The 25,410-nt window shown below is 35.7% G+C and overlaps 2 protein-coding genes across 2 annotated transcripts in view; both read left to right on the top strand.

Annotated features, from left to right (window-relative positions):
- Positions 1-9,213, top strand: part of ret (ret proto-oncogene receptor tyrosine kinase) — a 40,620-nt gene extending 31,407 nt beyond the window's left edge. The window contains exons 12-20 of the mRNA XM_033979875.2: positions 448-595; positions 969-1,076; positions 1,743-1,957; positions 2,705-2,827; positions 3,176-3,246; positions 3,324-3,461; positions 4,308-4,407; positions 6,008-6,155; positions 7,849-9,213. Coding sequence (XP_033835766.1) covers positions 448-595; positions 969-1,076; positions 1,743-1,957; positions 2,705-2,827; positions 3,176-3,246; positions 3,324-3,461; positions 4,308-4,407; positions 6,008-6,155; positions 7,849-8,006 — 1,209 coding nt within the window. The 3' untranslated portion in view covers positions 8,007-9,213. The remainder of the gene's footprint in view (positions 1-447; positions 596-968; positions 1,077-1,742; positions 1,958-2,704; positions 2,828-3,175; positions 3,247-3,323; positions 3,462-4,307; positions 4,408-6,007; positions 6,156-7,848) is intronic.
- Positions 9,214-10,763: 1,550 nt separating this feature from the next.
- On the top strand, positions 10,764-25,325 carry csgalnact2 (chondroitin sulfate N-acetylgalactosaminyltransferase 2). The gene is made up of 9 exons (XM_033979991.2): positions 10,764-10,879; positions 15,055-15,922; positions 16,957-17,173; positions 18,969-19,070; positions 19,558-19,736; positions 20,777-20,871; positions 20,959-21,040; positions 21,997-22,334; positions 23,020-25,325. Exons 2-8 carry the CDS (start codon positions 15,277-15,279, stop codon positions 22,299-22,301), a joined length of 1,626 nt encoding a protein of 541 aa, XP_033835882.1. The 5' UTR covers positions 10,764-10,879; positions 15,055-15,276; the 3' UTR covers positions 22,302-22,334; positions 23,020-25,325.
- Positions 25,326-25,410: the final 85 nt, after the last annotated feature.

Raw genomic sequence — 25,410 nt, 5'->3', positions numbered from 1 at the left:
AAGCATGTGGTTTGGAGAATTGTTAAGACTAACTAATGTTTGTATTAAATGACAATTATGGCAATTTATAAAAAATCTAACTTATAACATTGATATTTATTACCAATGAGGAAGACATGATAATTTTGCTCTTGTGATAAAATCGTCTAGTGTTTTTACAGACTTTATGGAAATTGCATATTATTCCCATATTCGTGTTCTCATTAATCTTTAACCTACACAACAGGCTAATACTTCAGCTAGGTACGCCTTTCCAGCATCCTGCACCAGATCTGGACGAGGGTCTTTGGTTACTGCACTGCATTTTTAATAACTTTTTTATTAAATAACGATAAATGCATTAACTCTGAATTCAATCTATGCTGTCTAATGTAATGTTTTGCTGTGTACCTGACTTGGAAGTTGGAAGCAGCTTATTGTAAATGTAACTGGTAATGTGTTTTCCAGGAGGATCCGAAGTGGGAGTTTCCACGTAAAAACCTTGTGCTGGGGAAGACTCTGGGAGAGGGAGAGTTTGGGAAGGTTGTCAAGGCAACGGCGTTCAGGCTTAAAGGAAAAGCTGGATACACAACTGTGGCTGTGAAAATGCTCAAAGGTAAGACACAGACAGAGGCTAGTTTTTAGGGCAAGTACTGAGATTAGTTTTGCTATTTTTTTTAGATTAGTTGTGGGAGGTATATCACAATAATGGACATAATAAATAAAGTACACACCCTTATACAACAATGAATTTTATGTTTGTAGCAGGTTTTACACATTGTAGCCTGAATGAAAACAGGATATTTTGTTCTTTGCAGACATTACATTACCTAAATAATTGCAAGCTTTGCGATTTGTTAATTGCAGCTTTTTTGAATTTCGTCTTCCAACCATAAGGTAGAGAGGGGCAAAATCTGATGTATGAGCCATAAATGTCCGAAAAGACGAATGCCTTCATCAGTTTAACCCTGTGTCTCTTTGTCTAATAGAAAACGCCTCTCACAGTGAGTTACGGGACCTGCTGTCAGAGTTCACTTTACTGAAGCAGGTCAATCACCCTCACGTCATCAAAATGTTCGGAGCCTGCAGCCAAGACGGTGAGGCAATTTCTCTACAAGTGGAGGTGGTACAAGCAGAGATATTAAGCAGAAAGTTTTGGTTAGGAAAAAATATTTGTTTGTTTGGTTTAGTACTGTATTGTTTTATTTGTGCAAATTATTTACTTTTGCACTTTTGTAATAACCCAGATTAAAAATGGACAAAACACTAATAAATATATATTGTAAGGATGACAATTATTACAACTAAGAAAAGTAGTCCAAAGAACTTTAAATAGCATTGTTCATTCACTCCACTGCATTGTTCATTCACTCTGTCGGTAGTGTTATGTTCTGTAGCCACAGTTGCCCTGGGGCAGACGTGTTGAAGCAAGGCTGACGATCTGTGCCATTGGTCCCTCCAACCAACACCAATAATCTCTCAGCCACATAAACATAAATGTAGACACTTATAAGGTGTGGCCCACAAATAAAAATACTTTAATACGTATTATTAATTATTAATTTAATTTGGCCAAAAAACTTTTATTTTTGAAGTTTTATTTAGAAAACATTTTACTACTAAATTTACTTCCTTTTAAACCACACTACACTACTATTCTACATGTAATTTGAGTATGAGTAATAGTTTTGGTACCATTCCCAGCTCTGATTATAAAGCGTGGTGACTGAATATAGGCTTAAACAGTGTTGTTCTCTCAATAGGACCTTTGTACCTGATTGTGGAATACGCCAAATTTGGATCGCTGCGGAACTTCCTCAGAGAGAGCCGGAAAGTTGGACCAAGTTACATGGGACGGGACGCCAACCGAAACTCCAGTTATTTAGAAAACCCAGACGACCGAGCGCTCACCATGGGGGACCTAATATCATTCGCCTGGCAAATCTCCAGAGGCATGCAGTACTTGGCAGAAATGAAGGTAAATAAGAATGAGATTAATGGAAAGAAAAGTAAAGTGAATTGTATTTGTAAAGCCCAAAACCATAAGGAGCCCACAGGAAAATATATGCTTTATACACCAACATTCAAAATATATATTAGAATTTTTCAAGGATATTTTATTATTTGTGTTTTGTAGGTTGTTTGTGTAATATTACTGAATTACTGTCATTAATTTCCTTCAGGAATCAGTTATTTTTTGTGTAATTCTAATGAAACGTTTAAAACTATTGAACAAACAAAACATGAAACAGGCAAATAGACATAGCCATGGCAATGTCTGTCCATCAGGCCTTTTTCTTACAAATAAAGCTTTTAAAAATGTAAAAAGTAAAGTCATTCACTCAGTGATCACATAATGGTGAAGGCAAATATGATAACTGAAGCCCAGAAAGGTCAAGGAAATAATTTAAAGGTGAGTTGTTTCAGGCAAATTCAAAATATGAGCTATATTCAGTCAGTGTGATATGAGAACAAGTTTGAAGGCAGCACCACAAGCAGCATAGATGCATTAAAATATAAAGACCAACCTTTGTAGCCCACTTAAGAACAAATTCAAACAAGAATCATCCTTAACTTCTTGTACATTTGACATCTGGGTTTTCAACTGAATTCTGTGTGGGTAATTAAAATGAATCCTGTGCCTATACGGTTTGCTTTTCTGTCTCTTCTTTTTCAACAGCTGTCCGTCACTTAACCTTAACTAAAACTAGATATTGTTCTGTAGCTGGTTCACAGAGACCTAGCGGCTCGAAACGTTCTGGTGGCTGAAGGTCGAAAGATGAAGATTTCAGACTTTGGTTTGTCCCGAGACGTTTATGAGGAAGACTCATACGTGAAGAGGAGCAAGGTGAGGGAGGCCACTTTTTATTTTGGGTGTTTTCGAATTGTACGGTGCAACGGTGTTTCTCTCTCAGATCAAAACAAATCTCTTCTAACCATTTTCATTATTGCTCACATTGGTTACTATGTCTTTTTATAGGTAATTACACAACCCTTCTTCCAACAATTTAATTATATCTTTTTGAATCGTAAATTGAACTGGCCAAAGTAACTAGCTAGAGTAAAGGTATTGCTTGTCGAAATAGAAAACTAAGCTATCAGTTGACCTTAATGTCAAGCCCAATAGTCGCAGTAGTCATTTGCCTGTCCCTAGACATCTTAGATCCACCAAATTAGTTTTCTGTGTGTTTTTCAGGGCCGCATACCTGTCAAATGGATGGCCATAGAGTCATTATTTGATCACATTTACACCTCACAAAGTGACGTGTGAGTACAAAGCCTTTATAGTAGTGTTACCTAGACTATATTTCATGAGGTTTTAAGTTGTGTGTGTGTTATTTCAGATGGTCATTTGGAGTGCTGCTCTGGGAGATTGTGACACTGGGAGGAAATCCATACCCTGGCATCGCCCCTGAACGCCTCTTTAACCTCCTGAAAACGGGATACAGGATGGAGAGACCGGAAAACTGCTCAGAAGAGATGTAAGCTCCAGAAGCACTAAACGGATAACTAGATAAGAATATCCAAAATTGTGGGTTGTTTCCAGTCCCAGTGGGGAAATGTTATTCAAGTTGGCAGATAAGCGTGCCCCCATCTCCTTTAGTCTTAAGGTGCACTATGTAACATTTAGGATGGGTTGGTCTACCACCTGCTTCTCTACATGGATGTTATCACTTTACCTGAAATGTTCCACAGTTTTGCATTAATTTATCTATTCAATTAGATTATGTACAGCAGTTTTTATTATTAAAACACATTGTCAAAAATACATAGTAAAACATCCATTCTTAATGTGGGGATCGACTCTTCATAGATTTGACTCGTAACTTTGCCTGGTGGCACCTCTTGCTTGTTCTAATATATAGAAGAATAAGTTTAATGTCATACTGTGTTCCTGGCAAAGCAAATACATCGCCATAGAAACTGGCAGTTGGCAGACACTCCACCAGAAAAGTTGCACAGTGCACCTTTAGTTCTGAAGATGATAAAACTGGTTCTCATGGAGATATGAGAAAAATCTGGTGAACACTCAGTACAAATTTTTTCAATAACATACTCAGCATAGTTTCTCTCCTCAAGGTTTTATTTCTCTGGACAGAATCTTGAATCATGAACGTCCTTCTGTTGTGTAACAAAAATGTCACTCTGTCTTGACTCAAATTACAATTTAGTAAAAATTCAAACACTCAAATTATTGTAAAAGTAAGTTATAGTAATATGTTATACTTGACTAATGTTTGTCCAGCATTCAGTGTATTTTGATTTACTCACTAAAACCATAGCCTTCTGAGTGGATTAGATTGAAGTTTGCATTTTTCCTTTCGCAGGTACAGCCTCATGCTCCGCTGCTGGAAACAGGAAGCAGACAAGAGGCCGACCTTCTCCGACATCAGCAAAGAACTGGAAAAGATGATGGTGAAGAGTCGGGTATGAGAAAAACAACAGAAACAACAGAACAGTCCTATCATTTATTCATGAAGGAAAGATGCCAGAGACTTACAATCAGGATCTCTCCATGCATTACAGAAAACTAAATAGAGTTTTGGTTGTACTGGCTGCCAGAACTTTAGTAAATGAATGCTCCATATTATTTTCAGTCGAAACTACAGTTACTGCTGATTCATGGTTTAGATGTAATGCATTTAAGACAACAAACTGATTATATGGACTCAAAAGCAAGACTGTTAGAGTTTGTCATCCTGCATATTAGATTTAGATTTTAAATAACTTAAATAATCACTAAGTATAGTGATGGGGGTGACTAGGGGGTAGGTGAAAACAGGAATTTTCTAAGCACTCAACTCTCTAAATAAGGACAATAGAGGATTACGTAAACATGCATAAGTCAATCAAATGAGGGAACACTATTTTGACTTGTCTCTGTCTATATCTATTTTAAAATAATTACAGTGATAAAAAACATCATATAGACATCTTCTGCAAAAAAATGTCTTGTTATTTTGATCAAAGTATTGTCTTGCATTGCCCAATTTTTCTACATTATGTTATATAGTTACAGGCTAAACAATGTATGAATTCTGTATTTATAAAGCAGAAATGCATGTAATTCTTATAATAGTACCAGTGTCTGTAAATGGTTGGTCTCATGAGTTGTAACACTATTATTTAACATCACATAAAGACAAGGAGGCAGATGCTGTGTGGATTTCCATGTTTGATCTATCAGCTTGTGTCTGCTGCAGATGCCATAATTATTGTTTGGGGAATCCTAACTGTGCTCTGCCAGGTCTAATCACAGAGCATACCAGAAGTCGATCTAAAAATAACACCTTTAAGTATAAGGGAATGTATCCACTGCATGAGAGGGCCTCTCCACTTATCAGAAATGTAGCAGATAGATAGATAGATAGAGTTTATTTATTTTTTATTATAATTTTTTAAAATCTTTTCTTAGACAAGAAGGGGTGGCTACAAATTATAGACCGTATATATGATGTATTATATGTTCTTTATACACGTTTGTATGCGTTACATTTGAAATATTCAAAGACTCAAATAAAAGTATTATTATGTACACACTGTGAAAACATAATTTACGTTTTGACCAAAACGATGCACCATGCACTATTTTACTCAAATTACTATAATATATATATATATATATATATATATATATATATATATATATATATATATATATATATATATATATATATATATATATATAAAAATATATATATAAAATATATATATATATATATATATATATATATATATATATATATATATATATATATATATATATATATAATATATATATATATATTTATTTTATTTTTTTTTCACGTCACATCTCAGCTTGTTGTGTGGGGATGCATACATGGGAATGATGACAGATAATGAATCAGATTTTAATACAATCCCTTTCTTTAGAATATTTGTAAAAATGAATGAATGAAGTGAAGTGTGCTTTCTCTATAGATTCCCTCAGAGTATTCGCCTGTTGCCTTGGCGATCCTTCTCACCTGCTGTTGTATTGACTCTAATTTGTTTAACTCTGATTTAGGATTACTTGGACTTGGCGGCCTCCACTCCAGCGGACGGGCTGCTGTACGACGACGCTCTCTCTGAAGAAGATACTCCTCTTGTGGACTGTAATAACGCCCCTGTCCCTCGCTCACTCCCCTCCACATGGATTGAAAACAAGCTCTATGGTAGAATCTCCCACGCATTTACTCGATTTTAGGATTTATTTAGACACAGGACACACTGTTTTTTGGCAAGTTGTGATTGGCTTCTGTAGTGGTGTGACTGTGATCTATAGGCATGCCTTTTGCTGTTGACATATCTCCCATTTCACCGCAAATGAGAGGAAAAAAAAGACCTTGTGTTTTTGTTTATTTGGACCTGCTTCTAATGTAATTCCGACCAAAATACATCTGTAAATATCAAATATATCTTTTAAAGGTGCACTTTGGATCTTTTCTGGACTAAGCCATTTGATTGTCTCCATGGAGATATTTCTGCATTGCCTGGAATGTTTGACAGAATGGCATTACTTTTATCACCATGGAGACAAGCAGGGGGTGCCATGAGGCTAAGTTATAGGTCAGATCTGTGGAGAGGCAACACCACTCACAGTAAAAAAAAATGTATTTCAATGTATTTTTGAGCAATAAAAATACCTGCAGTTAATTAAATACAAGAAATGTATAGAACATTCTAGGCAAAGCTTGAAGACAAGCAGGTGGCAGACCCCCCCCCCCCCCCCCCCCCCACCAGAAAAGTTGCATAGTGCACCTTTAATTTTAATTTAAAGCACTTACATAATATACATGTACTCATAATTCATCTGCATTTGGTTTGTACATAGTCCCATCACATCTCTCCATTTTGTTTTTGCTTTGAGAAATGCTGTGTAACATTTGAAACAGGTCCACGTCGAACCAATCACTCACTGTGGTCTGAGTCTAAACTGTCTTTTCTATAAAAGCTTTAATCTAGAAAACTCAACAGAAAAACAGTAAGGCTTTTGAGCACGACTCTTGAATAACATCTCAAGTATCCATGGGTTTCAGAACGGCATAGTGATAAACAATTAATACAACTTAGTGTTATATCTTTTGAATATATCATATAACAAAAAAAAGTCCTCAAAATGTTGCATATAACAGGAAGCTGAAACCCATGAATAGAAATGATTTGCATTTTAGCTAAATAAGTCATTATTAGATCCATGATTGCAAACACGTTTACAATGCTCACAAGTAGGTAATTTTAAGATAAATGTACAATTTCAAAACAAAATCTATGAAGCACTGGTTAAAATACATTTTATGTTACTTTTTTCTTTATATATAGACCTATTTCTGTCTTATGCATTGCTAAAAATGGTTGCCAATAACACCAACAGCTCAAGCTATGATTGTTATATAGACAATCTGTCAGTTATTATTATATTAGAAAAATATTATGCACAAATATACTCTTCACAGAGTACATTGCTGTGAAGCATTTTGTGACTATGGCCTGTGAAAAGTGCTGTCTAAATAAACTTTCTTACAGTACTTACAAAATGCTTTACTATAATGGGTTAACTCTTACTCAAAAGCATAGAGATATTTACAATAATACTGTAAAGCTAGTGAACACCTGGGTCCCAACAATAGGTCCCTTTTTCAAATAATCAAACTAAGATAAGTTCATGTTTTACTAATTTGCTTGAAAAAAGAATATTAAATGAATCACATAATAATAACACAAAATAGACACTGCCAAAGCTTTATTTATTTTAATATTTTCTGCAACATCCTCTTTCTCCTGTCAGAGTTGAGTTGAAAAGCCTTGCTGTGTGCACGCTGTTTATCTGTTACTGAGCGCCGAAAAATGATATGTTCTCGTTTTTAGGCATGTCTTACCCCAACTGGCCCGAGAAGAGCCCGGTGCCGCTCAGCAGACACGATGCCTCTAATCCGCTCTTTACAAGATATGCCAATGATAGTGTATATGCAAACTGGATGGCTTTGCCCTCACCCCCAAAACCTGTGGAGACGTGCGATAGCTAAAGGCAACCAGACAAATCAAGTGACTAATCAGTACTAGATGTGTATATTTCTATAAGACTGTAAATATATATTACAATCTGATGAAGCTAAAGTTGGTTCCCTTCATTTCTGTTGCACGGGTATTTTAAAACTGGGATCTGTTTTGCTGCAAAACGTTGGTTCATGGACATAGACCAAGCTTTTTTCACTATGTTAAAGTCAGGTGCATATGACAGGTTTTCATGTTTTTCTAATTGTTACTTTGTATGGTGGGATAGTACCTGTGGTAAATATTCATCATAGTTTTACATCAGTCAAGTGCCGGTTTGTGAAGAAATGTTGTAAAATAAAAGTTAAAAATTACAGAGAGTAGCGTAAAAAGGAACCCCTCTTATCTATGTCATAAATACTCTTCCATCCAAAATGCACAAACAATTTACTCACAAGACATTTTTCTGACAATTTAAAACCTGTTGTTAAAAAAGAAAATTAAGGCACTGTGATATATTTCTATTTGTCAAATCATAACCAGCCTGTAAATTAAACATGTTTTGGCCCGTGTTTACTGAATGGTTGCTAGGTAACATAATAACCTCTAATTATTTCACACATGCTAACCAATGTTCAACCAGGTAATGATAAACTTTACCCAGATAGTCAAACCAGGAAAAAAGGCAAGATTTCCACACAAAAATTAATGTAATTATGATAACTATTAGCAAAATGAATAGTCTAACCTGTCATATGCACTTTCAGTATTACCTCAAAGACGGCTGAGCTGTATCATGCATGATATTGTACCAGATTGTATGTCCGCGTCTTTCAAAGTGCCTGTGCTGCTTCGACAATAGCCAACCATGATAAATACATGTCCCTGAATGAAGACCTTGTCCAGCCCAGGAATAATACATAAGGGACGTCTTTACCGTCGCCTAAGTTTGAAAAAAAAATTAAAGTTTATACTGTGTTGCTGATGTCATATTTGTGATCCCACCTCGCAACAGTTTTTGCCAAAGATAAACATGTTCAGAAACCATCCGTACTGGTCAATCTAGCTCTTTTTTATGTGACAATATCAACAAGTGAGTCCATTGTAAAGTCAAGAGGCGTAATGTAGATCCATTGTCTGTACTTGGCAAACTTTGTGTAAAAAGTCAGGTCATGTAAACTACTGTGTGTATCATTGTTATGTTGAGAATATTTGGTTATGTTACAGTTATTAAATAAACAGTAAAATTATTGTCTTGTATTTTCCTTTATCAGTACAAAAGAGAAAACATACAGTGCTTTTCTGTACCATGTTTATTCAGCACCAATGATAAGTGCAAACATGCAGAAGATAAATTAGGACTTGATTTTGCATGTATTAAATGTCATAAAGGTTTACATAGGCCCTTTATTATTTTCCCTCTCAATAAAAAGGTGTTAAGATATGTGACCATAGTTGCCCTCTGGCAGAAATGTGGCTGTTATTCTGTGCCATCGACCTCTCCAGTCCCCACCAATCACACCTTACATTTACACCTTGCCCAAAGACACAGGCACTAGCAGAGACTGGATAGTCAACCTTCATAATATGGCATTTTTATTGTATAATACAGCTTTTCATCAGTCTAAAGTGACTGTTGGGTCTGTACCAACATTTTTACTAGTAATGCCACTATAGATTGATTAGCCACACTTTCAGGTAAAAAGTGCACTTGTGTTTTATTTGCCACTCATCAAAGTCACTGTTAGCTCTCTGCCATCATATGCCCAGTGCCCATAGGCCCTTGTTTCTTTGGTGATTAAGAGTGCATTCACAGTTGTTCTGGTTTGGGCAGTTTAAGTTCTAATGTCGATTTGTTTGGGTCCTGTTGTAGGCTGGGTTTAGTTCCAGGTTGAGTCCCAGTTCATTCTCAGTTCAGTCCCAATTTTGATATGAAGATTGTGCAAATGTGAAAATACCATTGAGACCATTTAGAATTTGAATGATGATTTGTGATTTTGGAAAAAACAAACTGGATGTCTGTTATTTTTGTCACATGTATTGAGATAAGCCATACCACAAATTGCAAAGACAGCTCCTCTTGAACTGTGTCCCTGCATGAAGATGTGAGCAGTCTAACAATAGAGTCAACCAATCTAAAGTGATGGTCACTAAAGTAGCAAAGTAGTAGTGTTTTTCTATATGCTTTCTATTTTAGCTTACCCTAGGTTACCCTATTTATGAATTACTTCTACTTTTGCAAGTGGCTATTTTAACACCTTGGGCCTACACTTAGTTTCAGAATGACTAAAATGACTGCCTGTTGCCATAGCAATTAAGAATTTAAAACAAATACTATATATTTTGAATGGTGAAGTCCTCAAACTGTCACTTCGGCCATAACAGGAAGCAAAACCCATGAATAAGCCTATGACCAAACCTGTTCAAAATGTTTATGTTAGTCCTGACATGTTAGATAAGATTTAGAGATCTGGTAGTTTTACTGGTTCTCTTTGATCATTAATCCAGGGTGTGTGCGGTTTATTGACGCACATTGTGTGTTTTATTAACGAGCATTAAAGAATGCTTTTCTCTTATAAATTTAATGAATGTGTAAAGCATGTCATTATAAATGTACTTTACAGTTTGTACATTCTGATACATCCTTTCCAAATCTTTCACACAGTACAGCACAAACATGATTAATGGCTTACTACAGATAAATTACAGAGGCGTAACAACGTGCTCGGCGACGTCATTACCATAGCAACGCTCTCATTGGACGCCGTTTAGCGGAAGTGGACTAGACCCACTCTTTTCACTGCTCCGTGGCATCATTTGTTTCACTGTCCGGTCGTCACTGAGGGATTTTACACCTAAATCTTTTATTTTTACCACGTGCCTGGATGGAGACCGAACAAAACAAGTGAGTAGCATATCTAAAATCGTACAAACATTTATGTAGCATCTTTAGTAGACGATAAAAGGATGAAATCTAGCGGTGCTGCGGAGGGTGGTGCTAAGTTAGCCTCAAATCTCCATTAATTCCCGAGACTAGTTTCAGTATAAAAGGTAACCGCTAATTTAAGATATTTCAGGGAAGTGAGTTTCTTAAAATGAAACCGAATACAATATTTAGTGTGTTATAAATGCTCTATAAATTACTTTTGTGGAACGGTCACACACCCATAAAATGCATCTATGCTGTTAGTTTAGTTTGTTTGCACGTTGCAAAGTCTAGAAACGATTTAGCAATCAAATAGGCGTGATATTTGAACAAACAATCTATTTGGTGAAACCTCTGTAGTGTTTGGCTGTCATTTTTCAGTTTTAAAGTTATAATCCTACACGTAATAGTTAAAACTGATTTGCTAATGATAAGTTTACATAGCCTACTCAAAACTTTGAATGGTACAATTACAATTAAGTAGTTCTTACGGTGTCAGAGCAATACTTAAAAGCCTACACAGATCTTGTAATAAGGATGCTCAGTGCCCTCATACATTTTATTTTATGGGAATGTTGGTGTAATCCCTAGGCTATTCAAGAGTTTCAAAAGGTTGCTATCTGAATTGATAGTCTCTTGAATGAGAGGCAAAATTCAATATTTATTCTGAATATTTTATGAGCATGATGTTCTGCAGAGTAATGACCTTTTCAAATGTAGCTACAGCTGTTGTCACTCAAGTGTGAGATGGACTTACAAATAGAGAACAAGTCTTGAAGTGCTGTCATAACATTAAAAAATGTTCAAATGATTGTGGTTATTACACTCACACTTTAATCTTGAAAAAGACATAAATATTAAAAAACTTCTTAACCTACTTGCAGGGTCCAAAAACAAGCCACATTAGAAAATAGGGACATATAAAAAAAGACTAATTGAATTTTTTATGACAAGTATTGTTATTGAGATTCAATTTGCAATATGTTTACAAAGTTTCTGTTAAAAGTGCTCATTGTAAACAACTCCAGGATCTTAACATTCGAGAGAAGAGTTGAAGTGATAACTAATACAAGAATCCCATGCATTCAAAACATGTTTGTAGGTGAATACTAAAATGCTTTTTTTTTTTTTTTTTTTTTTTTTTATCAAAAGACATGATGTGTTGTTGGTTACAGGGGACATTTTATTACCTAAATAACTACAGTCTTTGTGATTTGATAATTGCACACCTAGCCAAGTTTTGAAAGATACTGTGCCACCCCACTAGAAAACATTTGCACCACAAACATACCTGCTACTTCATCAGCACTTTTCCGGTTTGTTCCTCTTCAGTAGTTGTTTAAATATGTTTACCTTTAGGTCATAAATGCCTGCTCACAGCTCCTGGATCCCTACTGGTTTTAATTACACCTTTGCCTCTGATTTACACAGAGCCCAGCTGACACAAGCTGAAATACCTCCTCTGCGCGACGTGAGAGCTGACCTTTAAAAGTGCTGTGAAAATGTCACCTTTAAAGTGGTTTAAAGGGCTCAATACAGACAAGATCTCATTAACTACGATTAATAATAAAGCATAATACATTTAAGTTTAAATGCCACAGCCAAATGTGTCTTCACAATTTACATAGATATTTGTTGTGCTAATCTGAACTACGGTGGAGGGGCTGCCACGTGCTTGTGTTCGAGGAGATATTGCTTTACCTGGAATGTTCCACAATATGGAATTATACACATGACATTATACACATACAAATTACACAATATGCATCTATATTTATTGATACAAAATATTTGAAGATAGATTAATAGCATACTGTAAGAAAAGGAATAAAATCTCTATGGAGATAGAAAATAGAAAAGTTACATAGTGCACCTTTAAGTTTAGGGAAAACAGCTTCTTGGTCATTTGACAGGTTTTAAGACAGATGCCCTTCCTGTTGCGACAAACCATATAATGTTACTGCAATGGGAAATACATGCGATGTGTCTTGCTCAATGACAAAACAACAGTATGAACTCAACATTCAAACCGCTGACTTTGTGGGTGAATACCTGACTCATTTTTGTGCTCAATTACATTTAGCCTGTTCAAGTCTATAAAATGAGATATGATATTGACTGTAGTTTTTTGGTATTAGACCCATAGTGAGTTAGTCCTTGATATTGTGTCACGACTGAAACCCTATGAAACTGAAAATAATAGTGCTTTTATTTTGAAGGCAATCATTTTAACAGGATGTTTAGCCCTAAAATGTTACTGTAGTTTTAGCTTCAGTGCTAACAGGAGGACCCTTTAACTGTATCTAATTTCTGACTGTCCTTTTAATCTAATTGGTGTAACTCATTAATTGTTTAATTTAAGTGCAAACAATTCGCTACATTACTTTTAATGAAGTTAACTTTCTATTGTTTATTTTGGAGGTGGCTGTTGTGATTTAAGCCCAGGTCATTTTTATCTTATTTGATTATGCAACAAGCAGAGATTATATTATTAACTTTTTAATACGGATGTACCTTATTTTGCTAAATTATAGGTATCTGAATATCCATGATGTAAAATGACTAAATAAATGTACGACAATAATGTTATGGTCCTCTGTTATTTGAGGTTTCTCATTACTTAACATGGAAGTTATGTAATCTCTCAGTCATCCAGGTATGATCAACAATAAAAGAAAAATTCAATTCTGTCAACTGGACAAAAGTTTTAGAGTGAAGATGTTTCACCGCTCATCCAAGCGACTTCTTCAGTTCTGGTCAGATTGCTCTTGGACAGTCCCTTATATCTGAAGGGAGGAGCTAACTACACAGGAACTAACACACCTATTTGTTTGTTAGCTAGGTCTATTGAACTACACTAAGTGTGAGCTGTGCTTGAGTCATATTTTGCATAATCGTTCAGGCTCCTAATGGGTGCTCTCACACCTAATGGCTATCACTGTTGTTTTCCTTGTTTTGATTTAGGTCTGAGGATGGAGTTATATATAGGAGATAAATTCAAAAGATGGATTGTCTTTCCTCACAAAAATTCCCTTTTTAACTCTCCTCTCAAACTATTTATTTTCTTTGGCTAACATCTGTACAGAAGACTGGGGCCCTGAGCTGCTGTCGCGACAGTGTTGGTACATTATCTTAAGGAGTGACTGTTTATTTCTCCAATATAACTCTCACTGCAGTCTTCACTACATTGAATGGAGTAGACCACATTGCACTGTTTCTTTGGGTGAATCAGTTTTTGTCTTAAAGTGTTTGTAGGTTTGAAATAGACCGTGATTTATGCTGTCTGAAAATTCTCTGAAGCTTTTCAGACACACCAGCTGTGGAGGGAATAGTTACACCTTTTCTCCTAGGTTCAGATTCTTCGTTAGATCTATTGAAGGCCCATGTTGTACATCCGCCAACAGTTCTTTCACTTTTCCCTCTGTGCTTTTAGGAACCACTTAAGCCCTGTGTTGTAATGTTCGAATAACTCTGAGTTTGTGCTACTGTGGATGGTGTGAATCGAAAAGCAGGTATTGGTTGCTGTGTGTGAGCATCCCGAAGACTTCTACCTGGAGTCGCCAGTAACTCCTAGAGTTACTGCACAATCTAAGAAGGCCAGTTTCTTCTCCTTGATCTCTTCCCGTGTGAACTTGATTTTCGAATCCACAGCACTAATATCTGCAGTAAATTATGGAAAAATATGCCTCAAGCACAGTTTGCACTTAGTCTAGTTCAATAGACCTAGCTAAAAACAAAAACTGTAAACAAATAGGTGTGTTTCTGTGCAGTTAGCTCCTACCTTCAAATAGATACAAGGCCATGTCCAGCAGCAATCTGACCAGAACTGAAGTCGCTTGAATGAGCGGTGAAACGTCTTCATTCTAAAACTTCTGTCCAGTTGACAGAGTTGAATTTTTCTTTTGTTATAACATAGAAGTTGTTTTCTTAGTTCTCAGTTGTTGTGATTATATTTGCAATATATGTTTAAACAGTGTGTGTTGTGTGTGTTTTAAAATATTACAGCAGCATTAAGATGTGAGAGAAGACTGAAATATGGACTGATAAACTAATACAAGAATCCCATGAATTTCAGAACATGTTTGTAGAGGTTATTATTGCAGCATTAAACGTTCACATAAGATTTAGTTATTAACAATATTTTTTGTCATCAGGTGACCACTGCATGGATTTTTCTCGGACACATTTCAAAAGACACAGGATGCTCTTTCTTCACCAAAGCAATAGACATACTCATGGATAACTCTTAAATGAATATGGATAAATGGCTGAGACTCTGTTCCTAATTGCATTGGGAGCATGTTTGTAGTGATGTGACTGTCTATGAGAAGTAATTGGAGGACCATGCAGACTGGTGAGCCTTAGCCGCCGTAGCTATGCCCAGGCGCGGGTTGCAGCTCCACGGCCGCGTCCGGTGGCTTTTCTTGGGCCTCTGCCTGCTCCTGGTTCTCCTCCTATTTGCCTATCTGCTCGAATGCACCCCTCCGACAGACCTCAACCTGTCTGCTCCCGGAGTGGACCAGTATGGACGGGAATACTATCAGGCATTACTCCAGGAACAAGAGGAACGTCATCTGAACCGCGCTGCAAGCTTAAAACGACAAATTGCACAGCTCAAGCAAGAACTGCAAGAAATGAGTGAAAAGTTAAAAATGTTACAGGATAAAAAGGAGGCTCCTGTGGTGCAAGGGTTAACCGAAACTAAAGACCAAGAACCTAGTGATCTTTTAGAATACTTACACTCTCAAATTGACAAAGCTGAAGTTAACACAGGTGCCAGACTGGCCAGTGAATATGCATTGGTCCCATTTGAGAGCTTTACATCGTCTAAGGTTTACCAGTTGGAGATGGGGTTAACACGGCACCCAGAGGAGAAACCCGTGAGGAAGGACCGCAGGGACGAGTTGGTGGAGGTGATCGAGGCCGCACTGGACATCATCAATAACCCTGATGAAGAGGATGGGGCAGAGGAGGAAGGGGCCATGCAGAGGCAGCTGTACACAGAGGCACATTTTACTGAAGGTAGTACATTACATTACACCCAATGATTGCCTCAAAGAACTTGATCATTTTTATCAGTGACTAGACTCAAAAACTCACTATATTACAACAAAGATCTGTATTTTAAAAACATTCATTTTAGCTGCCCCTCATCTGTATTAAATAATATTGGCCTATAGGATGTTGTGATGTAATCTGAAACCCAGCAATTGTGGCACAAGTGATTTGAAGTGTTGAATATTCTTGCCCCTGTTCAACCGAATGACCAACTATTACTACTTCACGTTTTATGTACAGAGTTTTAAAGTATGAAAAATTTCAGACAGTATTGTGAAGTTTCAGTTTTGTGCACATTTAAACACACCCATGAGTACTAAAATATTAAAAGCTAAACTAATAAAAGAATTTCATGCATTTCAGAGCTCTAAACTTCAGGCTTAGCAGATTTTATACATAATAAAACTCCATGGAGACAGGATAATTTTACATTTAATTTACTCTAGAAAAAATATATTACTGTTTGCTAATTCAAAATGACTTTAAAAAAAATTGGGATTTATTCTTTGGGATTCGTTTTTCCGTATAAACATTGTAGTCATTTTTAAAAGTTATCTACACTATAGTAATTCCAGCACCAAACGTTTTACATTAAGCTCCAGAATAAGGTCAATTTCTTGTAGAATTGTTTCATGAAGGGACTAGTATGAACTGTCTCTATCAACTGATGAAAATGTGTCATATTTTTTGTATATATCAGCTGATAAATCTTTTCATATTTGTGCAATCCATCAGAAATGTGCTGAAATTAGCTTAGCATCTTGCATTACACAAATGTGAAACCAGAAAAATTGAGAACTATCATTTTATACTCTAAATCAGCTCTTTTGGATTTCTTTTCTTTTTATATAGTATATTCAGTATTCAAATGTTGCATATTTTTAAAGCAACAATTTCAATATTGCCTTGTAGATTATATATTCCCCAAGTCTTTTTTTATTTTCAAGTTTATTTTCCATTTCATCAGATCACATGACCCCTCTCCCTCTCTGTCTCAGGGCTTTATCGGACGGAGCGGGACAAGGGCAGTTTGTATGAACTGTTTTTCGCCAAAGAAGATTCAAATAGTTTTCGTCACGTGACCTTGTTTCGTCCGTTCGGTCCTTTGATGAAAGTGAGGAGCACATCTGTCGACACTTCGGGAATCATCATAAATATTATCGTACCTCTGTCAGGACGAGTCGAGACGTTCACACAGTTTTTAAACAACTTCAGGTGAGTCACTTTAGGAGATACTGTTACAGCATGTTTATTTTAACATCTAGTCTATTAACCAACAGTAAAAGTAATGTTTGTTGGCAGAAACGACAGTGAAGCAACAAAGTTCAGTTTAGACAAAACTTGGTATTACAAGCTTCTCATGTTCTTGATGTCCAGACTTGATTCAAATTCCTTTTTAATAAAATAAAATATACATGGATGAAAATGTATTAATTGGGCTAAGGTACGAGGGTTATCAAAAATCTGATACTAAAACCCTTATCAAAACTCATTTGAGCAAGTATCGATACTAAATAAGTCATATTCGCAGGACAGAAATTAACCTTTCCTGAATAGCTTTAGGATGAGCGGAATCAGAAGCAGTATAAGACCACATAGACTAGTATACGCCCATGGACCAATATCTACACAGATATAAGGCCACACGGCAATATAAAAAGAAGTACTATCTACTCTATTCCTTCGAAATCAAGTTTAAAATAGTAGTAGCGAAATAGTACTTTAGTATTGTGACAACACTTTAAAGTACACTTTACTGTCCTCATGTTGAAATGTGTACTCTGTATTTGACCCATCGTTCCATGTTGCTGGGGGATTGCCTTTTGTGCTGGTGTTGGGTTTGTGCCCCAAAAAGATAAAACCTGTTTTTTGAGAAAAGACTGCACACAGTTAAGTAGTTTCCATATTATTGCAATACAAAATTCAGTACCTGATGAATTATTATCATTCATAAGGATAAAAATAATAAGATATAGCATAGTTATGAATGTATATGGGGCTTACATACTTTTGACTTGTATCCCAATGTAACACATTTACAACAAAAATGCAGCTACACCATATTTCCAAAATGTTACTCATGTTTCCCATTTCTTTCATAAGATTTCCATAGCTCTGTGGATTTGCTAATTATTTTTTGGTTTTGAAATGGAGACTGGCTTTGGGCATTAAAGCACTTGGTTGGTCCATTAGGGATGAAACAAGGTATTGCTCATTCAAATTACCACAGGGTGTGTCATCTCAGTGGAGAACAGTCTGATTCTCTCTCTATATTGTTTAAATGTCTTCAGTTTTACCGCAAAATAGTTTACATTGAGTTATAATAAAATAATAGTCACTTAAAAGGAAATATGTAACAAAATGGATTCATTCATAACATATAAAGTACACAACATATAAAGTATTCATGGGTTTCAGCTTCAGACAGTTTTCCATCCAAAAGATATAATATTTAGTTATAAATTATTAATCGCTGTAGCAACAGGCCTCATTTTTCATCATTCTGAAAACACAAATAAACAAATAAATCTAAATCTTTTCTTATCTTGTGTCATGTCTCATCCCATCTAGTAAAAAACAAAAAAAACAAAAACAAAAAAACAACTCCTATAATAGCTGTCCCATCATGATAAATGAATATAAAGGAAAGGGACAAGATCTCATGCCACAAGATCTCGCAAGACTCGCAGTTTCCATGTGTTTACATTTGAATTCGACATAAAAGGGGCTAAGCGAGTTACTTTTCTTGAGAAGCTGTAGTTCAAAAAAGCAGTACTACAATGACAAAAAAATATTAAATACAGTAAACACAAAATGGTCAGGGCAATATTGTGAACTTGATCACACAGTTTACTTAAATTAATTATGTCAAAATCTCGTATCTTCTCTTGTCTTAGGGAAATTGCACCTCATCCCACCTCTTTTACTGTCCCATTAACATGAATAAACGCATGACTAAATGCCCCATGTCCACTTATTGCCTCTAAACTCTCTAACTGTTGTGTTTCAGGGAGGTGTGTATCCAGCAGGACCGGAGAGTGTACCTCACTGTGGTTTACTTTGGGCAGGACGGGCTCGCGGAGGTCAGGTCCTCTCTGGAAAAACTGTCACGGTTTGTCTTTCTCTTAAAAGTCTAAAGCTTTTATATTTAATGTGTCAGTCTTAGATGCCACAGTAATATTTTCAAAGCTGCAATATCTGTCCCCTTAGTCCCACTTTTAGGCAACTATTCCTCAAATTAAGAGAATATCACACTTTTTTCCATTGATTTTTATCCATCCCTCACTGTTCACAAGTGATTTTTATTCATGTCGGCAATTTGATTTACTTAAAGAACACGAGTAACAAGCAGCGTGGCTCTGTGGCTGCAATGCTCGGAGAAAAAGCACATTTTGATATTTTTTTTCCAAATCTTTCATCTCTTGAGAGTTCTGGGTGTCACTGCTCAGACTCCTGCAGCTGTGACCAGGGCCCAGATAAACATTTGAATGAATGGGACTATTATCAACATTCATAGCATCAAGTTTAGTTTTTATTATATATGATGCATCATATCATAGATTACATTGATATTACATTTGTTTAATGTTTGTGTTTAGGGAGGAGGGCTTTTCAAACTACAGCCTGATCCCAGTGGAGGAGGAGTTTTCTCGAGGCAGAGGTCTGGACATTGGGGCTCACGCCTGGACCAAAGGAGATGTGCTCATGTTCTTCTGTGACGTCGACATCCACTTTAACGCAGACTTCCTCAACACCTGTCGCCTCAACTCTGCCCCTAGTGGGTCCAAACCTCCATTACAGTTACAGTGCCCTCTGATGATATAGGCGCCTCTGATCAAATATGTATTGATTAAATCTCAGTTGAGAAATTTGCCATTAAAATGGTTTCAGTAAAAGATAAGATCAGTAAAAGATGCGAATAAATGTTTTTGAAATAAAAATAATGATAATAAATTTTTTTTAAAAAAAGGATTACTTTAAAATGTTGGTAACACAGCTAACCCACGGCATAGCAGTGGCTATGTTTACATGCACACAGAAATGTGATTATTATCTGATTCCTAAACATTTTAGATGATCAAAAGGACATGCACACCACAAAATCTGAGTAATCAAAGGGACCATGACCAGATTTGCAATTTAAATGTCATTTTTATAATCCGATAATAATCAGTTTTACAGTGAGCACGTAACCACATCCACTAATTCATGGAGAATGTTGAGTCACCAGAACCGCTAATGATGAGATAATTTCATGTAAACTGTAGCCTTGTCGTGGGACTAAACTTGATTTTGATGCTAAGCAATAGACTCGATACGCAATACTGATTCAGATACTACGATGGAAAAAAAAAACACTTTATTTAGACAATAGAATGTAATTTTCAGCATTAAATAATAGCCTTATACTTGTTCTGATATTGCTCAAGATCATTTTAAAGCGATTCAGGAAAGGTACATTTCTGTCCTGTGGATGTGAGTTTTTTAGTATTGATACCTGCTAAAATGAGTATCTAGTTTCAATACTAGTTTTAGTATAGATTACTATCAGATTTTTGGATACTTTTGACATCCCTAGTATACTGTAGTGTATACAGCTTGAACATTTTAATTTTTTTTTTTTACTTTTTTTCTCAAATTATTAAATTAACAATTATTAAAATAACAAGAAGGTCACACAAACTATTATAATCATCTGAGTTGTATTTTCAACTGTTATGAAGGATGCCGATATTACTAGAGAGCCCTGTATCTATGTGTATTTTGTAGGGGGCTTTTTGCTTTATTTAATGTTGTCATGTCGTTTGATCTGTGCAGATAAAAAGGTGTTTTATCCAGTAGTTTTTAGCCTGTATAATCCTGCCATAGTCTATGGAAACTTGGAGCTGGCTCCACCCATCGAACTGCAGCTGGTAAGAACATCAGTACTGATTAAACGGTGTTCTTGTGTCTTTATGTCAAACGGCCGATTAACTTTTATTTAAATGTTTTCTTTATAGATTCATAAAAAAGATGCTGGCTTTTGGAGAGACTTTGGTTTTGGCATGACCTGTCAGTACCGCTCAGATTTCTTAAATATAGGTACGTTTTAGCTGTTCAGTCTTTGGACAATTAAAGTAGCACACTAACTGCAAATATCAGAAGTCACTTGATGTCTTGTTTTGGTCTTAATCTGAACAAAACGTCAAAGAACATGTATAAAAAGTGAGATCTAACTGATGAGATTAGCACACACATTACTAAGCCACAAACCGAAATACCTTAAAAGCACTTTAAAATACCGCACTGGAAAAACACACTTGAAGACTGCAGTGTTTTATTCCCGCTCCATTGACTAAACGCTGCGGTGACAGGAACATGTGGTTTTCCTGCTTTACTTTGCATTTGGTCATCATTCAAATTCTTCTGCACTTTTTTCTCAAATAAAAATTCAGAATAAACTGTAAATATAAAATGCAAGAATTTAACAAGAAACTCATATTACTTTTATTTTATTGTTATTTGCTATATTGTTTAAATAATGTGCAGAATCACAATTTAAAAGTAAATATTTAATAGTGAAGCACACTGAAGCACATTAAAATACTGATAATAAATTAAAGGGTCTGTGCTACTGACAGGTTCACCTTTTTTATTTAATCAAGCACATTATTATTAAGAATCATGGGAAACCAACTCCTGGACATTTTCCCAGACACTTGATTCACTGACATGGTGCAATTTCAAGAGAACAGAAGTAGTAGGCAGAAAATGGAGAACTATAACGAAACAACCACATGATATTATTTCTATGTCATTGTGCAATATTTCAGTGGCACAAAGTACTAAGTGGGCGGGTATAACAGTTCAAAGTAAAACTGAAGTGTCCCTGACTCATCGTTTGAAATCAGGTACAGGCCCTTTAAAAACATTACAGTTTACACTGAAGAACCATAACAAACTGCTATTAGTCAGCAACAAGTAATGCTGACATACCACTAGTGTGTCTCTGGTTGTGTCATACTCTGTTGTAATGTCTTGTTTCTCACATTTTGCAGGTGGGTTTGACCTGGATGTTAAAGGCTGGGGCGTGGAGGACGTACATTTGTATAAGAAGTACCTGCGCAGTGACGTGATCGTGGTGCGCGCTCCGGTCTCCAGTCTCTTTCACCTTTGGCACGAGAAACAGTGCGCTGACGAGCTGACCCCAGAACAGTACCGCATGTGCATCCAGTCCAAAGCTATGAACGAGGCCTCTCACCCCCACCTGGGCATGCTCGTGTTCAGAGAGGAGATAGAAGCCCACCTCCATAAACAGGCTTTCAAGACGCAGAGCAAGAGGGAGGACAGAGACAAGATATGAGAACTACACTGCAAAAACTAGTATCTACAGGAGGTACTTGAATTCAGGATATAAAAAGCTTAATTTTTTAGTATTGATTATATTTGGGCTTGTAAATTGATTTCAGACAAGTTTAGTCCTGATGTAGACCTGGTTTGGTCCCATTCTAATCCAGGTTTAGTTCTGGGTTTACTCACAGTTTTGATACATTTGCATTTCAACAGGAAGTATGAAATAAGTTTAAAGTAAAATAATCTAGGTCTAATAAGCATACTTCATTAAATCTCAACTGATAAATAAATGAATTAAACTACTCAATTTAAGATTAATGATCACATATTATGCATATTTCAGGCCTTTCCCCAAATACTGGTAGCATGCAGGTTTATTAAAAAGTGTGTGAAATAAAACACATTTTAAGTTACTGTTGAGCAAACAATATGATTAAAAGTCTAATTAGCATAATATGGGACCTTAATCTTCTGGATTCAAGTCATATTAATTTAGACAGTTATGGCAATACTTAATTTTAAAATACAATTGATGCATTATATCAGCAATGTTACACTATGTTACAACCTGTAATAAGCAGCCTGATTCCCTAAATATACAGTATTAAATTCAATGCTATAAAATATTAAATACATATTACAGGTTGGCATAGGGCATGACATTGTACTTAATGAAATAGATACAGTGTGGTTTAAAATAAAGTGTGACCGTGATTATTTTACTGCAGTATAAAGCCAGCATTAAGACTGCATTGAGGACAGAGCCTGTTTACATGAAGCCTACTGCATTTCACTGCACATCGGAGACAAATGAATGTACCAAAACTAGTTCATTTATGAATGTGAAGCTTCACAAAATGGTACGATCAAATGGGACAATTTTAATATTTAAATCGCTGCTGGGAGGATCAACAAATGAACAAATGCCCGATGGAGCGAGCGAAGAAGAGACAAATATTAAACTTTGGAACAATATAAGCCATTAAAACTGTTCTTTACAATGCTTAATGTTATTTTATTTCATAGTCTCTGCTGCTTAACTAATCTTTTAACTTTATATTTAACCTCTGGGAGGACTTGAGCATTCCTGAACATTTAATTGAAGACTTCATGAAACTTGAACAGAATTGTAAAGAAAAGACCATTCAACCAGCAAATGTTTTGGTAAATTTTGTCAAAGGGCACAATGTAATAAGGATTAAGTGTGATCAAACTTATATCACACAAAGCTACAACATTGGACCTTTTTATTACAGCTGTGCAACTCTTAAACCTGAACAGTTCTGTCTACACAACTGAATTTTCCTCTATGTGAAGACATATTTGTGGTACTTAAAGGCCCACTCTGTAACTTTACTGGTAGAAGGTCCTCTGCCATGGAGATGATATTACTTTGCCTGAAATGTTACACACTACGGTATTAAACTCATCTAACAAGTATTTATTCAATTAGGGGTGTTTTTAGTCCTCAAAAATACCTTTATTACTTTGAGGAGTCGGTTTCTCCCCAGCCATGACCTGGTGGCGTCTTGTGCTTGTCTTTATATGGAGATAGAGGAGTTAAATGCCATACTGTGGAACTTTCCAGGCAAAACAATAATATCTTCATGGAGACAAGCAAATGGCGGACTCTCCACCAGAAATGTTATGTAGTACACCTTTAATTTCTGCAGACAGCGTTTGCAACTACCTGAATCCGTCCAATGGCACAATGTAAGAAATTGTAGATTAAACAATGTAAAACTTTGGGCCTAAAACTGCTGCATGTTGTTTTTTATTACAAGCTGGCATGGATCTTGTTCTTAACTAGGTAAAGCTCTAGTTTTGAACCAGTCAACTAAAAGACCAAATAGTAAGCATTAAAAGTATCAAATTAAGGTTAGGGATGCACCGATACTGACAGTGATGTCGAATATTGGCATCAATCCAGAAAAATTTGCTGGCTTTGGGATCCTGTTTGGGATTTTAATTTGATGGGCTATTTACTGTATTTATTGTGTGATGTTGGCTCAGAACTGTTAATGTTTGAACTTTTATTCATGCAGAGCTTTTCAGCAGTTACTTGCAGATACTTAAAGTTTAAATATCAGTGTCAGATCTGAAAAATCTGGATCGGTGCATCCCTATTAAGATGTTTTTGTTTTTTATTCAGTAACTTGAACATACAGTATTGAGGTGAGGTAGATACTCAAAACATACAAAATATATCTAAATGCATTTCTTTGTGAACAAGACATAGAATCAAAAATTAAATTAAACTAGTAACATGTTAAGTATTAAGTAAAACAATAAATCGTATTGCACATTTCTAAATAACCCACTTGAATTGAGCTTCTGTATTGCTTCCAATATGTCATAGCTGAATATATTTTTCTTAATGTGGCCCTACAGTTCAAATTGTTTTATGATTTTTTTTTTTAAGATGAAAAAAGGGACCTTTCTTTAGTGACAATCGGTTGAAGCACGTTGGTTCACCTTCGCATGTTTGACTTTCAGGTCTGACCAGTGTTACAAAAATACAACTTTTTACAGCACTACAATCTTTAATATAGAAAGTGAATGTTATGGCTGCTCTTGTAAATACTGCTAATATACATTGTTTATACATGTTTGTAATGCTTTTATTTGGCGCTTAAACCTTTGAAGGGAAATGCTGAACTGTACGTTATAAAAGCTGAAGATCTGTTAAAATTACTTGAATTCAGAATATGACTCTTGTAGTAGTTTTGACTTGGCTTATTGAGTTTTGTTCTAGATTTGTTGATTCTCTTTTAATTTTAGTGAAGTAAGTTTGACATCAAATCCCTAAAACAAAAATCTTACTCCTTGGATGAATAAATTTGCTTAAAAGATGAAAAAAATAAGGCTGGGCAATTAGGCATTTGCTTTTGAAAAACAATAAAAATAGCTTTCAGTATTGATTTCATGAGCCTAAACCAGACACTTTTAAACTGTATCATTTAACACAAATAGACCAATTTCCTCTTCCATAGTCTGAACTCCACTACAAACCACATGGCTCTAATTTTAATAATTACCCAGTTCTTTAGATGTAGGCCAGACATTAGACATACAAAACATATATTACAAATGACTAAACTACTTTTATTTAGATAATT

The sequence above is a fragment of the Periophthalmus magnuspinnatus genome, chromosome 15 (genome assembly GCF_009829125.3).
Source record: "Periophthalmus magnuspinnatus isolate fPerMag1 chromosome 15, fPerMag1.2.pri, whole genome shotgun sequence".
Lineage (NCBI taxonomy): Eukaryota > Metazoa > Chordata > Actinopteri > Gobiiformes > Gobiidae > Periophthalmus > Periophthalmus magnuspinnatus.
Note: the sequence above shows the minus strand (reverse complement) of the source record. Positions and strands in the feature narration are given on the sequence as shown.